Source organism: Eschrichtius robustus, chromosome 12 (genome assembly GCF_028021215.1).
Source record: "Eschrichtius robustus isolate mEscRob2 chromosome 12, mEscRob2.pri, whole genome shotgun sequence".
Classification (NCBI taxonomy): Eukaryota; Metazoa; Chordata; class Mammalia; order Artiodactyla; family Eschrichtiidae; genus Eschrichtius; species Eschrichtius robustus.
This window is the reverse complement of record NC_090835.1, coordinates 6839236-6854817: the sequence shown is the minus strand read 5'-3', so window position 1 is coordinate 6854817 and position 15582 is coordinate 6839236. Positions and strand designations below refer to the sequence as shown.

The 15582-nt window shown below is 55.3% G+C and overlaps 1 protein-coding gene across 17 annotated transcripts in view; it reads right to left on the bottom strand.

The window, feature by feature from the left end:
- The window catches only part of ATP2B2 (ATPase plasma membrane Ca2+ transporting 2), a 110480-nt gene that overhangs the window by 47683 nt on the left and 47215 nt on the right, over nucleotides 1–15582 (bottom strand). For 7 of the 17 annotated variants that reach the window (XM_068558301.1, XM_068558304.1, XM_068558309.1 and 4 more), the window contains 3 exons: nucleotides 10941–11099; nucleotides 3006–3047; nucleotides 2031–2189 (listed from right to left, as the gene is read on the bottom strand). In XM_068558301.1, the coding sequence (XP_068414402.1) occupies nucleotides 2031–2189; nucleotides 3006–3047; nucleotides 10941–11099 (360 nt within the window). Of the gene's footprint in view, nucleotides 1–2030; nucleotides 2190–3005; nucleotides 3048–8178; nucleotides 8247–8714; nucleotides 8743–9349; nucleotides 9383–10940; nucleotides 11100–15582 lie in introns of all 17 variants that reach the window. The other 10 variants (XM_068558303.1, XM_068558305.1, XM_068558308.1 and 7 more) reach the window with 7 other exon arrangements.

Here is a 15582-nt window from a genome sequence, read left to right as displayed (position 1 = left end):
AAGGGAATTTTTGGAGGTGGTGGATAAGTTTAGTACCTTGGTTGTGGTGACTGGTATCATGGGCATATGCATATGTGGAAACTCATCACGCATTAAACGTGTACAATTTTTTAATATATAAATTATATCTTAATAAAACTAAAAAGAAAAAGAAAAAAAATGCGACATGGGCTGGTAGATCCAGTGGCTACTTTAGCTAGGGTGGCCAGGGAAGACTTCCTGGAGGAGGTGATATTTGAGCAGACAGAGGAACGATGAGCAGCCAGGTAGTGACCTGGGGGAATAGTGTTCCAGGCTGAGGAAACAGCAGGGGCTCGGGGAGGGGAAGTGACTTGCCCGAGGCCACAGGCCAGGGAGGCACTGTAGAATTAGCACCTGCAGGGGGCTACTGGCTGCTGGCGGGATCTCTCTTGCCAGCCCCGTGCGCCCAACTACCCCCGTCTGCTGCATGTGCTGTACAGCTGCCGCTGAGGCTGCCCACACCTGAAGCCTCTGCCAGAGGAGGATGATTGCTTGGGCAACTGGCGTCTCCTTGTCACAAAGTGCCTGGGAGTCCACCCACCCCAGTTTGGTGGCCAATATCCAATGGCTGAGGTGGAGGTCCAGAAGCCCAGACACCTTGCTGCAGGGCAGGGCAGACCCTGCAGAGGTACCATGCTCCAGAGCTCCCCGTAAGATCAGGCGGAGACTGGGATTTCTCCAGAAACCCCGGCTGCCTCTGCTTCTTCCTGGGCTCTGTTGCATCCCTGACCCTTCACGGGTCTCACCTGAGAGCACCCCGCCAGATCCTGTGCCCACCCACGTCAGGTTCTACTTTCAGGGAATTCAGCCCAGGAGAGAAACAGAGGTGGGATTTGAACCAGAAGTGCTAGACTCTGAACTCCATGCCTGGCAGAGCTGAGTAGGGGAGGGAGACGAGTGAGGACTGTGAAGGCCACGGGGTGGCTCTCGTCGCTTCGTTCCCTGCCCTCCAGAGCCATGTTTCCGTGGAGTTTTCTCCGTGGCGGGGATGGAGGAAATCCCTGGACCCATCACTGCCCCGCCCGCACCGCCAGCTGCGGAGACACAGAGCCGGCTCGATCCCTGTCTGACAGTTGCAGAGGCGGGAAGCCAAGCTCCCAGCAGCCGGGAGCTGTCATCAGGCCCCCAAGTTTAAATATAGACAGTCAAGCCTGTAATTTGCCTCTTTTCTCCACACTGTGGTGCCTATAATTAGAGCCGGGAGACAGCCATGGAGGAGCAGGCAGCCAGGTGGGGAGGCCTTGGCGTCTGCCACATCCTTACCCGGGAGGGGAGGCCAAGGCTGTGTCAGGGCGGCAGGGCTCACCTTGTTTCTGGGCTCGGCTTCCCGGGGCAAGAGGGGCCGTCATCAGCCATCACCTGCAGCTACTAACTCGGGAAACCCGGCATGTGCTGGGGCTCAAACAAGGGGCTTCTCACCGGGCTCCTGACACTGCCCTCCACTTCAATCTTTCCTCTGCATGGCAGCTGGGCGGTCACCATACAGCTCAACTCCATCCCTGCCCTCCCCTGCTCACACCTCTTCCAGGGCTCCCACTGTCCTCAGGATAAAGCCTGCATTGCAAACTCCAGGCCCTACAGGGTCTGCCCCCTGTCCAGCCACCACACCTGCCAAGTGCTGAGCGCCTGTACGGGTAAATAATCTCCTTTACTCCTCATAGCAACCTGTGAAGTAGGGACTACGGGATCCCAAGTCCACAGACCAGGAGGCGGAGGCTCAGAGCTCGGTGAAGGTACCTGCCCAAGTTCTCAGAGCTGTAGCTGGACAAGAACACAGGCAGGCTGCCCCCAGAGCCCATGCTTTTACCTTCACTCTTCTGCCTAAGTGCGAATTGAGTGCCTACTGTATAAGGACTCAGACTGGTTCTGTGGCAGAGAAGGGTGGGTCTCGCGCAAGCCCTCACTTTGCAGAGGAGGTAACTGAGGCCCAGGTAGGGGCAGGGCCCTGCCTGGGGTCCCCCTGCATGCCCCGTATCCCCCCGTGCCATCTACCGGGGCCGCGTGCTCACCCGCCTTGCCGATCTGCACAGCCAGCTTGGTGAGCTTGCCCTGCAGCACCGACTTCTCCTTCTTGTGCATGTTGGCCTTCTTCTTGTCGTCAGTGTCGCCGCCCTCGGCACTCTTGAGGGGCTGCATCTCCATGGCGGCCGCCCCGTCCTGCTGTTTGGCTGCAGGGGGCAGAGCACACGTGCACACACACAGACACAGACACAGACACACACACACACACCCAGGTTAGCCTGCAGGGTGGGGATGTTGGCACCCACCCAACTGCCCAGCGGAGCACGGTGAGGCCCTCACTCCCCAGCCTCGGTCCCCGCATGGCCGGCACACAATCCCCGTGATGGGGGGTTGGTCTCTTCCTGCTGGAGACCCTGGTCCCAGGGCCACTGGCTGCCTTGGACCTGGAATTCAGGACACAGCAGGGAGTGACATGGCTCCACCGTGGATTTCCAGCAGGAGTGGGCTAGGGTCCCCCCTGGGCCTGAACAAGCCCACAGACCCTTCCCCCAGTGGCTCCTCAACTTCTCCACATTCAGACAAGACACAGGCTTGGGCTTTGCCCAGTTGGTCCTTGGGCCACGTTGCTGGATATTAAGTAGTCACTAGACAGAAGGGACACAAAGGGGGCTTAAAAAGTAGAAGAGAGTGTCCTCATCCACAGGTGTCAAGCTCCTCCTCCTTCAGCACAGGCCTGACTGGTGGGCCTGGGGCCTGACCCCTTAGCCCCTAAAGATCTCAGAGACCCAGCTTCAAGTCTTCAGCTGAACGGGCAGCATAGCTCAAAGGCTGGGGAGAAGCTGGCTTGTGGTGGCCTGTCCTCAACAGGTAATGCCTCCATTTGACCTGGCACCATGTGATCACAGCTACCCACCCCCCCAAAGGTGTCAGGCGCCCATAGGCATGGACGTCTGCCTCTGTTGTGGCCCTCAGAACCGGCGGGGAGGGGCCGCAGGGACCACAGGTTAATACAAAAGGGTTACCTTTGCTCTGGCTGGCGTCCACATTGCCATCCTGCATTTTACCTACACGACAAAGAATTTTAACAGACAACAGAGAATCAGACAACACACGTTGGTCACCATGAAGACGCAACAGGGCCACAGACATTCATGTCAGATGGAGGGAGGGCCAAGCCGGCTCTGCCCTTCTGTGCAGGGACGCCGGGGAGGCCACTGAGACAAGAGCAAACCCGTGGTGGCTGCAGGCTCTCTCTTGATTCTCTGGGGGCACAGAGAGAGCGCTTCTGGGATTATTTTGGCCCTGAGCATTTTACAGATTAACCGGCAGCCTTTGAGGGTAAAGGAACCATAGTTGGCTGGCAGGAAGCAGAAGGAGTGGGAGATCTAAGGTCCCCAGTGATTAATTTGGAATTTGGTTGGTGCCTTTTGTGGGCTGAGAGGAGGCAAAGGGAAATATGAGAGAGAGAGAGAGAGAGAGAGGGAGAGAGAGAGAGAGGGAGAGAGAGAGAGAGGGAGAGAGAGGTTGATTCTAGAATGGGGAGGAGTTTGGTCAATGTGTTCCTTAGTTTCTGGCTCCAGGAGGGATGATTCCACTTTCTCCTTCTCCTGGTGAAGGGGTGTGAAGCCACGACATGGAGAACCCCCCCGCCCAGCCTCACTGAGAGTGACTCAGGCAAAGGGTGGGCAGGGGCTCCCCAGCGGTGGGCTCTGAGGTGCCCACATGTGTCCGGGGGCCTGGTGGCAGTGCCCTGGCTCCCAAGGGGAAGCTGCCGACCCCTCCCCTCCACTGAGCTGTGTGCTCTTTAGTCTGGGTTGACCAGCTCAGGCCACAGCAGACAGGTGAAGTCTGGCTGGTGGGATCCCCTGGGTGCCCCCAGCCCCCCACCCCAGCCCTGCCTATCAGGGCCAGATGCTGCCTAGTGCTGGGCCTGGGGCTCCCCACCCCCTAATCAGGGCCGCCGGGGAGCCCGCCTCCCCAGTCTCAGCCCAAGGCGTGTGGCCTGCACTCACAGGGTGGGAGGTACTGGTGACTGCTGCCTGGCAGCCAGACACCTGCCTTCACTTGCTGGCACTGCAGGGGTCGGGGGGCACCCTTCCTGTCCCATGGGCTCACCTCGAGCTTTGCCCAATGGCTCGCCACCTCAGAAGGACTCTGAGAAGGTTGCCCCCCGCCCCAGCCATTTGCTGAGAAGGAGATTTTCACAGCTCATGTTCCAGGCACATACATGACCACCACAGTTTCATCTGGGCCTCACCACATCCCTACCGGGACGCTCCAGATCACACCCACTGACAGATGAAAAACTGTGGCTCAGGGAGGGACACTAAGCAGGGTCTCTGCCAGGTCTCAGCTGGTAAATGGACAGCTGGCCCCAAAGTACATGCACATTTCTGCCCCCATCGGGGAGAATGCAGCCAACCCCAGTCCCCTGAGCCCGGGGGAGGGCAGGCGTCGAGGCGGCGTTGGTGGGACCAGGCTCCTGAAGCTGATGTTTCGAAACCAACTAGCCGTGTGGCTTCACCTCGCCCAGCCTCGCTTCCATCTCTGTAACCAGGGGTGGCCACGTCGCCTCCCCGGAGCTCCTAAAAGTTGCCGTAGTGATAACCACTCGCCCAGCAGCCTTTGGCAGTTTGCAAGTGCCTCCGATCTTGGCAGTTTTCCTGATACCCTGCAAGGTGGGGCGGGAGGGGTTTTCATCACTCTTATTTTACAGATGAGGAAACTGGGGCCGAGGGAGGTTCAGAGGCAGCTGTCATTTATAGAGCATCCTGACGACCGTCCTGAGTCTGCGTGAGAAGTTCCGTAAACACTGTCATCCCCACCACCATATCCGTTACAGGTGACTCAGAGGGGAGAAGTGGCTTCCTGGATGCCAGCCCCGCACCATCACTCCAAGGTCAGTGCAGGGCTCTTCCCACTGCCTCTCCCAGCGAAGGGTCAGTGACCTGCCCCGGGGTTTAAAGAGAAAGGTCCCTGTTGCTCTATTGTAAAATTCTTTCTACTGGATTAGAAACAAAACAGAAAAAGGCTTTTTGGAACCAATAGGAATTAAGTACAATAATTATTTTTATTTTTAAAAATAATTTTACTAACTGGGCTAAAGGGCACCAGAGGACTCCTCTTCCATAGTTTGGTGTTAGATGGCACAAAGGGGCCTTTATTTGCATTGCATATTATCAGATGCAATAGCCCGCATGTGCCCATCAACCAAGCTAGCAATTTCCTCTTTTATTTCCATAGTGACCACATGGCCAGAAAAATAATCAACAATGCATATGTTTGAGGGAGGGAGCCATATCCTGGGGGTGCTTTGGTGCAGATGGCCTGGTTTCTCAGAAGCAAGGGACTCATCTGGGGTTCTCCTTAGCCAAATGGGTACTCGCCTGGCCCTGGAACTGTGGTGGGATGTTGCTCTGGTCCCCCATGAGACGTGGAAGATGGGCTGTGATTCAGGGGAGCTGAGATGAAGGACAGAACCCACGATGGGGAACCGGGGTGGAGACCTGGAGGCCCCTCTGCATCAGATGCTAGATGCAGCTTTGCCAAATGGGTCTGTCCTCTCCACGCACTGTGAGGGCCATGGGTGCAGAAAGCTTCGATGTGGAAGGTCCATGGTGAGAAGACCCGATAAACAAGCTTAGGGGAGACACGTCCTAAATAGGAGACCTGGGAGGTGTCACTTCCCTTCCCTGTGCCTCCATTTCTCTCTCTGTGAAAAACAACAATTTCAACCAAGGTGATGCTTATGAAAAGCACTGCAAAGTACCTTGTTAATGTCCAGAGTTAAGAGTGATGTATAATTAATCAGGATGTATTCTATAGTGATATATCAATAAATATAAAAGAAATAATAAAATAAAAATGGCAATTATAATGCCTCCAAAATGAATGGAACACCCCTACCTTTCAGTTGGGAGGGGCTTGGCAGAGTGGAGTGAGGGGGGCATCCTGCCACTTGAGTGTGTTTTCCACATCCAGGTCATCCTGATTTGGCTCAGACGAAGGAGGGGAAAGGAACAGTTAATTCTCTCACTCACCAAGGCTCAGCTTAGCACCCCTCAGCCTTTAGTGCACTCTGCCTGGAGCCTGGAAAGCACGTTAGAACGCAGGTTCTCATTCAGTAGGTCTGGGTGGGGCCTGAGATTCTGCATTTCTAACAAACTCCTGGGAGATGCCCAGGCTTCTGGTCCTCCGACCACAATTCGAGTAGCAACAGCTTAGAGTACTGGTTCCAAAGTATATTTTGGGGGCCTACCAATCCCATGACATTCAGCCAGGAAAGGTCCCGCAGCCAAATCAGCCTGGGAAACCCTCCGTGGCTCTGTAACTCTCCACCATACACAGCACAATCAAGGCTATCCCTCTGCAACAAGGAAGAAACCAATTTTACCCAGTGGGTTCTTAAACACCTTTGATCACAGGATCCTTTCCTTGGGCAGGGGTGTTGGTGGTGGGGAAGACTTCTTAACATCCTTGTGAAGTTTACAAGACATCCGCCAAGAGTGGCACACACTTGACAGCCAGGTAGGCCTGGGTTTACATCCCAGCTTTGCTACTTTCTAGCTCTGTGACGCTGGACTAGTGTCTTGATCTCCCTGAGGCTCAGTTTCCTCATCTTTAAAGTGGGGACAAAAAACTCTGCATCATAGGGTTATTGTGAGGATTCAATGAGATGCTTGCAAAGTGCCTGGTGCACAGGCGGTGGTTAAGGAATGACAGTTCCCCATCTTTTCCTGCAGTTTTTCTTGGGACATTTGGAGTTTTCTGCTACAGTGGCAAGTGAGGCTGCCCCTTTTTTGGGACCCACCAGTCTGGATGCGGTCTATATGTTCCCCGAGCCAAGCAGGCTTGTCATCCTGGGGGAAGCAGGATGCCACTTCCTGTTTCCTCCCTGCCACCCCCCAGCCCCCCATGTGGGTTTGCCTACATTGGTTCTTCCTGTTATCTCTCGCCATCCGTCCCTCACACATGACACCTCCCACACCCCAGGCTGTCCTCCTTTCTCCTCCTGTGCCTGAAATAGACCCATACCCAAATTAGCCCTTCTTGGCGAGGCCCTGCTCACAGAGGAGTCTTGCCCAGCCCCTGACATCTGCGGGGGGGTGCTTCCATCTTTGGTCACTTTGAATCTGGGTGGCTCACCCAGACGTCTAGGGCAGGGGATGGGAGGATGAGGCCGGACCAGAACTCCATGTTTTCCAGGAGTGGTGAAGAGTAAATGATATAATGGATGAGAAACCCGCAGCCAGATGCCTGGGATGCGTGACGCTGGAAAAAAGAAAACTTTCCCTCTCCTTCAGTTCTCCGGGGCAATGGTTTCACGACCAAGCCCTAACAGCTCCCAGGAGCAGTCTGGGTGACTTTATGTCAACTAATTTGGGTATGGGGATGTATCTGAGAAGATGGGAGGGTATAGAGATAAGAAATCTTGGAGGCAAATGAATGGAATTCCTTCCTGCCTGTGTGTCAGGAGGTTAAGATGCAGCTCCCAGGTAGAGTGGCAGCCCTCTGCCCCCACCACTCATCCCCGAGGAGGCCAGTGAGAATGCAGAGACTCAGGACAAACGCTCCAGCACAGGCAACAGCAAGAAACACCAGTCCACATCCCAGGGACAGAACTAGGCCCGAGCCCAAGCGAACCCCCGGCCCGTTCGCTCCGTGAGAGAGAAGAGAAAGAATGTCTACCAGTGGCTCAGCCATGCTACGGGGTGGGGCCCAGGAGCTGAGCTCTGGCCTGGGTCCCCCTGCCTCGAGGGAACTGTCGAGTCGAGGACCGGAGCCTTCAGTGGGGACCCAGACGCCAGCTTCAGCCTAGGTCCTGACCCCTGGCCTTCTTCCCAAAGCCGGGGCCAGGAACGGGCTTAGGAGAGGGCCACGCCGGGTGGGACGCTGCTTCTTGGGGGCCAGATCTGAAGCCGAGGTCACGTCCCTCTTCCGGGCTTCACCGGGGGTCAAGGGCCCAACAGGAGCCAGTGCCATCGTGGCAGCCATGAGTGGGGGCAGAGCTGGGTCCCCGGTGGTGGCTTCTCTCTTAAGCGCCTGCCCCGTGTGAGAGGACGACCGTCCCCGAGCTGCCCATGCACATCCAAGTCTGTGCCGTCCAGAATAGGGAGAGGCAAGCCCAGAGTTGAGGGTGGGGGAGACGCCCATCCAACCGAGACCGAGAGCTCGCCCTGGGAGTGGGAGACGTACCATTGACTAGGCTGGTATTTGCACTATCTGTAGCATTTGAACCTGCCGCACCATCAGCCGCTGCGGGGGTGGGAGGGATGGAAAATGCAGTGTGTCACGATGGAGAAAAGCAACAACGCAGGACAGCAACAACAGTCGACATGAACCAACTTGAGGGAAATAAGATGACTACATTCTTAAAAAAACATCTCCGCTGGAGATCAAGAAACTCAAATTTGGGGGTGGAGGTGAAATGTTCCCATAGAGATGCCACAGAAGTCGGGGGAAATGAAATACGGAGGATGATCAATGTGGTTATGTGGGGTGGCACTGTTGGTGGAGAGGTCTGGACCGAGGCACCCCCTTGGCCCGACCAATCAGGCGGGTGCCTTTCAGAGAGGGTTCTATGAGAGGATCTGGCTGACCATCAGGGCCAGAGGTGCTCATGGCCAGGAGTCGATTCAAAATATTCAGCAAGCAGTGCAGTGTGGGCACTGGCCATTCTGAAGGGGTGTTTGCTATGACCATTGCTGTGTCCCGGAAGAACATCCGTCCATGGCAGTGACTTAGGATTCGTGCCCTTGACTCAGGCTACTGCCCATGGCCAACTCCTCCTTCCCTAACTGGCACTCAAAAGACTGCCTTGGTGACGCCCATAGGAGATGCCCCACCATTTAAAAGGTGACATCAAGCATGTTGTATTTTGTGCATGAGACGGAGAAGGTACTAGCGAGTTTTCCTTAATTTAGGAATCAAAAATGATACGATATGCTCCAATTCACTCGTGCTGTTTTTTGTTGTGGTGGGGAAACGGGTTCTGTGGGAAGGAGAGGGAAGAGATGCCGGGCAAGGTGGCTGTGCTGTGAGGCGAGGGGAAGGTGGGACGGGCTCTGTGGGGTCACGGGGCGCTGAGCGGGCACTGCCTGCCGCTCTTGGGGCTGAGGGCGTGTGGAGGTAGTGGTGGTGCCATCTGCACTGAAAGCCCTGGAAGGGCAAGTAGGCAGACCGGGGTGCTGGCCAGTCCCGTGGGGCTGGCAGTGCACGGGGGCACAGTGGAGGTCTGGTGGGGCAGAGCCCCAGCAGTCAGGTGCCCCCTTTAGCTGTGTGCTGGGGGTCTAAGGCCAGGGCTCAGGGGTCAATGGCTGCTGCTATTTCTAAAACCCCATCTACCCTGAGGGGTGTCTTACTGTACCTGGTAGCTGAAGGCCATCCCCCTTCTTCACACCTGTGTGATGATTTTTGAGACATGTTAATGAATGAGAAGCACATACACACGCACACGCACACACACACACACCGGTACGCCTGGGGTCATCCTGAAACGGGAGGCTCTAAGCAATGACCCTGGTGGAGGTGATGGAATGGAAGGGCCGAGGGGGTCCAGCCTGGCTGTGCTGCTCGTGGGGGCCTGAGGGGCTGGGCTGCCCTCCCAGATTCCTCCGTCACGTCCCCTCCACATCCCACCTCTTCCTTCTACACTGATGTCCCCATTTCGTCAGAGTGCAGGTAAATGTTCAGCAAGGGACTCTGACCTGTGCTTTGGGGCAGAAGAGGCCTGTTTCTTTACTGGCATTTTGAGAAACACCGGTCTGGCCCATGGGAGCTTCTGGGTGCTTCTGCCCCTCACCCAGGCCCCAGTGAGGCCAAGGAAGTGGGCAAAGCTGCTGCAACCTGCCCAACTGCCCGCACCTGGGGCCACAGCTGGCCATAGCTGCCACGTCATTACGTGGATGCTGTCCTGACATGCTCTGGGCCTCTTGGCCAAGACTTGGTCCTCAGTTTCAACCTCAGCTCTCCCAGACCACAGCTTATTTCCATTGCTCCTGCTGGTTGGGCCATCATAATCTTAGGGGTACCCCACCAGGAAATGGGTTTTGCCCCTGGGAACAAGTAACCTTTGATCGTGACCCAGACTTGGTGACTGGCTGACCTCTGAGAGCCGGAGGGAGGCTGGCTGCCCCTAAAACGGAAGGAGGGGTCATCTATTATCTCATCTCCTTCCCCTGGACTCCAGAGGGTCTGGGTATTGGGCCCCTCCTCTGGAGCTTGGGGAAGGAGACAAAAGACTGCAAATGTGAGAGCGGGGGGTGTCCCCGAGACCGAGTGTGAGTGTCGGGTAAGTAGTCAGCTGTGCTGGGCCAGAGGCTGGGCCTTGGATTTGGGCCTGGTCTGATGGGATTGGGGCTCATGTTTTCCAACCATCCCTACTCTGCTCTGAGAGGCAGCTGTAGCCGAGGCCGACAACCTGCTGCACCAAGGGGAGCCCATGGAGTGAGGAATCTTGTTTGCAGGGGGAGGAGGAGACAGAGCCCAGCTGAGATGGCAGCTCTGGGGACAACGGGGAGGGGCTCACAGCAGTTGATTTGGAGGCACACATTTGGTCACCTTCCCCAGAAGACCCACTTCTGGGGAGAGTCTATACTGGGTGAGTGTGCAGCTCTGCTCAGTGGAGTTAAGAATAGTGGAGGAATTCGCCCAGGTGGGGATTTCTACTCAATATCAGGGGCGATGATGGGACCAGGTCACACTTGAGGCTGGAGACTCAAGAAAAGGCTCAGCACCCTTGGCCTGGCCCAGGGGGAAGGGGGGCCCCCCATGACATGACTGGACAAGACAGAGACTGGAACGAGACCCTGGAGATGGAACAGACAGAGCCTCCTAGCCCAAGAAGGGCCTTGAGGTTACAGGAGGCAGCTGTTGGCACAGGGTATGGACATAAAAGGCACTCAATAACTATTTTGTCGAGTGAATGAGTCAACAAAAAAAAATGTGGCCTTAAGAGCTCCTTTTCTGGTCCACAAGGGGGTTGGGCTTACCTTTCTTGTCTTTCTTCTCTTCCTCCTCACCGCCGGCCCCCAGCAGGGTAAAGATAATGCCGGTCTGAGAGTTCACACCCACGGCGGTCACCACCATCCGTCCAGAGCCCTCCATCACATGAGTCCCTGGGGAAGGGGACAAAAGCCAAGTTACCATTGCACGGCCCAAGCCCCCTCCCCCAAGGAGCGGAAGGAACTCGGTCTCAGTTGACTCCAGGCAATTTGCCTGCTGAGGTCCTAGGGCACCGCCTACAGTTAAGGTTCAAAGTGTGTACTCAAGGTGGGTCCTTTAAAGATGATTTCACCTTGGGATAGTGCTGTGATGGGCCTGGAGCTCAAACACTGCTATACCTCAATTTTTAGGCCCCCAGACAGCTCAGGCCTACCACCTCCTACCCGCTCCTAGAGAATCCCTTCCTCTCTCCTCTCTCTCCCCTTCCCCCTCTCCCAGTCTTACGGGCCAAGCAGGGACCACTCTCTCTTTTCCTTAATGATATATCTAGAACCAGACCTCGTTCTGCAACCAGCAAAAAAAAAAAAAAAAGCCAACTAAGCCCTGGACAGGACTGCTTAAAATGGGGTCCACCAACTTCCCAAAGATCTGGGGAAAGGATTCAGGGCTCTATGAAGTTGGATGAGAAAACAATGACCTCTTTATTTTCACAAACATCAAACTGAAATTTAGCATTTCCCTCTATTAAGAACATAGGCAATAAACCCCAGGAGTGTCAGTGGTGGCCACAACACCATTACATATGTTACAGAAATCATGGGGTTTTTTTAAATATCAGTTTATAGCTGTTGCAGACACTTTTTAGGCTTATCCTTATTTTACAACTAAGGCAATTATTACACTGACTGCTGGATCTTGTTATTCAGTGTGTTAATAAAGAAGCACATATGTTACTACACCACACATTAATTCTTTTTAAATTAGTTTAACTATTTCAATATAATTGGCTTCCTTTGTGATCCAGTGTATTTTATTTTATGTATTTCAAAGCTTTATTCCGAATAGGGGTGGCCCATGATGACCTCAGACCTCCCCAGGGGTCTGCGGTGCAAGAAAAGTTAAGAACTCCTTTCCTAGAATTTTAGATTTTTCAAACTGGGTTCCAAAGGGTCCTGGAATTCCTTCAGGGGGCAGGAGGGGAGCCATGCGGGCAAGGGAGGCCTTTGGTCAGAGTGGCCCCAATTTTATTCATCTTTGGGGTTTCTGTGTCAGCTTTTATTTGACAAGAGGGCACTCTGCCTAGTAAAGAATCTAAATAAATGAAGTTTGGCCTGTCAGGTGCTCATTTTTTCCGATTTTCATTTTTACCACTCTGGCTAGAAAGCTCTCTACAATGCAGCATACAGTTTCTCCTTCAGCAGAGAACAATCCAATCCTGCCTGGTGCAGGGTCTCCAGCCATCCCCAGGCCACACAGGAAGAGCTATACCGGGTCTACCAGACAGACGGCCACGGCCACTGACCCCAGACACTACACGGCCCTGATGACTTGCTTCTTGAACTCCTTCTGCTGTTGAGAGATTTTCCTTCTTTCCCCTCAAGATCGATGGTCATTTCCTCCTGTTTTCAGGCTCAATGGTCACTAATGGCCTTCTGGTCTCCCAATTTGCTTCAGACTTGAAGTCTAGGTGGACAAACTCATTAGAATTGTATCTAAAATAAGAGTCAAGAGGTTCTGAGTCAGGGCAAGAAGCACTTTCCTTAAAGCAAGGAATTTATTTTCACTTTTCAAGAGGTTTCACCCACCCCTTCCCTTTCCTTCTGGGATCTGAGAGATGTCTTGAGATTGTGTGTGTGCGTGTGTGTGTTTGCACACGGGCCTGTGTGCGTGTGCATGTGTGGTGTTCCAGCCTCTTGGCCTCCAGGATCTCAGGATCTTAAAATGCTTTACAGACAGACAGATACCCTCCAGTAAGTTCCTCTGAGGTGGTAAAGGTTGGTCTGTCCATCCATGATGGGTAAACCAAGTCATGAAGGCTCCCAGAGGCAGCATGGAGCCCAGCAAGCTGTACCAGAACCTGGGTTCTCAGGTGGTGAGCTCCTTAGCTGGTTCTCTGCCCATTCCCAGGCTCTTCTGTCCCCAAGCAGGGAACAGTGGGGACCACGGAATGAGCTCGGACACTGACTCCAGGCCGATCAGCCCAGGCCTGGTATCTTCCCATCACAGACAGACCCTGAAGCACACTTACCCCACAAGGGGCACAAACAGGGAGAACCTGGGCCCAACTATGGGACTTTGGGAACTACAATAACTTGCTGACAAAATGCTTTCTCATGCACGGGCTCAGCTTGTGTGGGAGCTGTCAGGATGGACTGTTAAATACCAGCAGTATTAGACAGAGGAGGAAACTGAGGCCCAGAGAGGTCCCACATGGGTGAGGGTGGGGTCACTGTAGATCTTTAAAGGTGAGGGTCGAACACACTTCAGTGCATTCACAGGGCGTAGATGGCAGGGATAGTAACCGGTGCTACCTTCTGTAGGACCCCTACTCTGCTCCGGGCACTGTGCCCTAACCCTAACCCTAATCCTTCACTCGCAATCATCTCATTAGTCCTCATACTGGCCCTTGGTCGACAGAAGAGGAGACTGCGGGAGAAGTGGCTTGCCCAGGGTCACCAGCTGGTGAGGGACCGAGCCCTTGTCCGGTTGGTCACATATTGCTCTTCCCCAGGAAAGAAGGCTTCACACTCTGGTCTCAAACATGTCTGTGAAAAAGTTGGCTCTGCCTGGGTGGCGATGGAGAAGCTGTTCCCCACCTCCCCAGTCCTGGGCGGGATGGAAAAAGACACAGGGGGCCAATTTCCACCCAAGATAATCAGACCCCACATCACCCTCTAATCTAATCACTCCCATCTCAGCAGGGAGCTGGGGGCCCTGCACTGGGAGGCCAGGGAGGAGGGAGGAAGGAGGAGGAAGCCAGGGAGGTGGCCTCTGGCTGCAACATGGGGACGCGGGGACATGGGGTGAAGGCACAGCATGCCCCCCACCTAGCCTCGGTGAGCCCTGGGGAGTCCTCCAGGCCCCAGCATCAGATGGGCCAGAGAAGTTGGGGGCATCAAACTCCCCCTCTGGTCCTCCCTCCCTCTGTGCCCCAGCAGCACGCCCAGCCTTGGCTCTGACCACTGCCCCACAGCTCAGGCACCCCTCATAGCTCCCCAAAGTCCAAACACCTTGGTCAGCACCCCCTGGATCAGACCTCAACCTTCTTCCGGCCCTTGGCCACTGATTCCCACACCGCGCCCTCTGCCCTGGGAGCAGCACAGCTTACTGGGCCTTTCTGTCCAGCCCTGCTCCCCAGCCCCATTCCCACCTCTGCTCACATAGTTATCGCCGCCTGAATGCCCTTCCCCCACCTCTTCTCCAGACCCTCCTCCTCAAGGCTCAGGACAAATGCCTCTCCTCTTAGGTGACTTCCCTGACCCCAACAAAAGGACATCACCTCTCTCCTCTGGACTGCCCCCCGGGGTTTCCCCTGGGGGTGCCTCCCAGCCCGGTGTCCCCACTAGCCTGTGAGCCCCTGGAGGGCAGGTTTAAGGGCGAGTCCTCTCCTCCTGCCACAGCGGAGGCTTGTAGCTGGAATCCAGCACCGTCCTCCCTGCTACCTCCTTTTTTGTATTTCCCATGGTGGACATGTATTACATTGATAATGGAGAATGCACACACCCTCAATAAGCCATCTTTATGGTTTCACAAAGGGTCAAATTCATCCAGCCCAGCCGTCCTCCCCACACCTCCCTGGGCTGCCCCTCTCCCCTACCGGGACCTCACAGCCTGGCTGCCGCTCCTGCAGGAGGAAGAACAGAGTGGACCAGGTCACCCCAGGCTGCCACTCCCCAGCTCCGGGATCCCCTGCAGGGGACAGTGTTTAACCCCAAGGGCTGCAGCTCCAGCAGTGGAACCAGAGGCATGCAAGCCATGGGTCTTTGGGTGCGGACAGAGATGAGAAACTTTTGGGGACGGGGGCCCTGGCTGGGCCTTGCACCAGGCTCCCAAGTCCATGGTCCCTTGGGTACCATCCTGTAGCCTTCACCTCCTTATGCTCCCATGGAGCCCCTCAGAATACACAGCATGGGGGGTGGTTGATAGAGAGGACCCTAGGCTGAGGAGGAGGGGACCTGGGAACAAGTCTCGTGTCTGCTTCTGATGTGCTGTGTGACCTGAGGCCAGCCCTCTCCTCTGTGGACCTCAATTTTGTCCTCTGTAAAATGGGGAGGTCTGGCTTAGGTCACCACCTCTCAGGGGTGAAGTCTGGGCACCCTAGGTCCCAAGGAGATGAGGGCCACTCCTGCATGGGGTAGGGCAGCCTCCATTAAAAGGCAGCATCTCGGGGAGTTCTGATGGGCCAGCAGAGGCCTGAGCAGACAAACTGACCGTGTGTCACTCCCTGCCAGGGCCATGCTTGTTCATGGGATGGACAAGTGTGGTGGAGTCCAGCTCTGTGCCGGGCTCTGGGGCCCAAGGGGCCTCTGGTGGTCCCTGCCCTCCAGGGGCTCACAGTCTAGTTGGGGTTGAGGGGAGCAGACAGGCACACACATCAGCAACAACACAGGACAACAGAGACCCAAGGGTCCCTTGGCCAGCGGGGGACACAGCCCA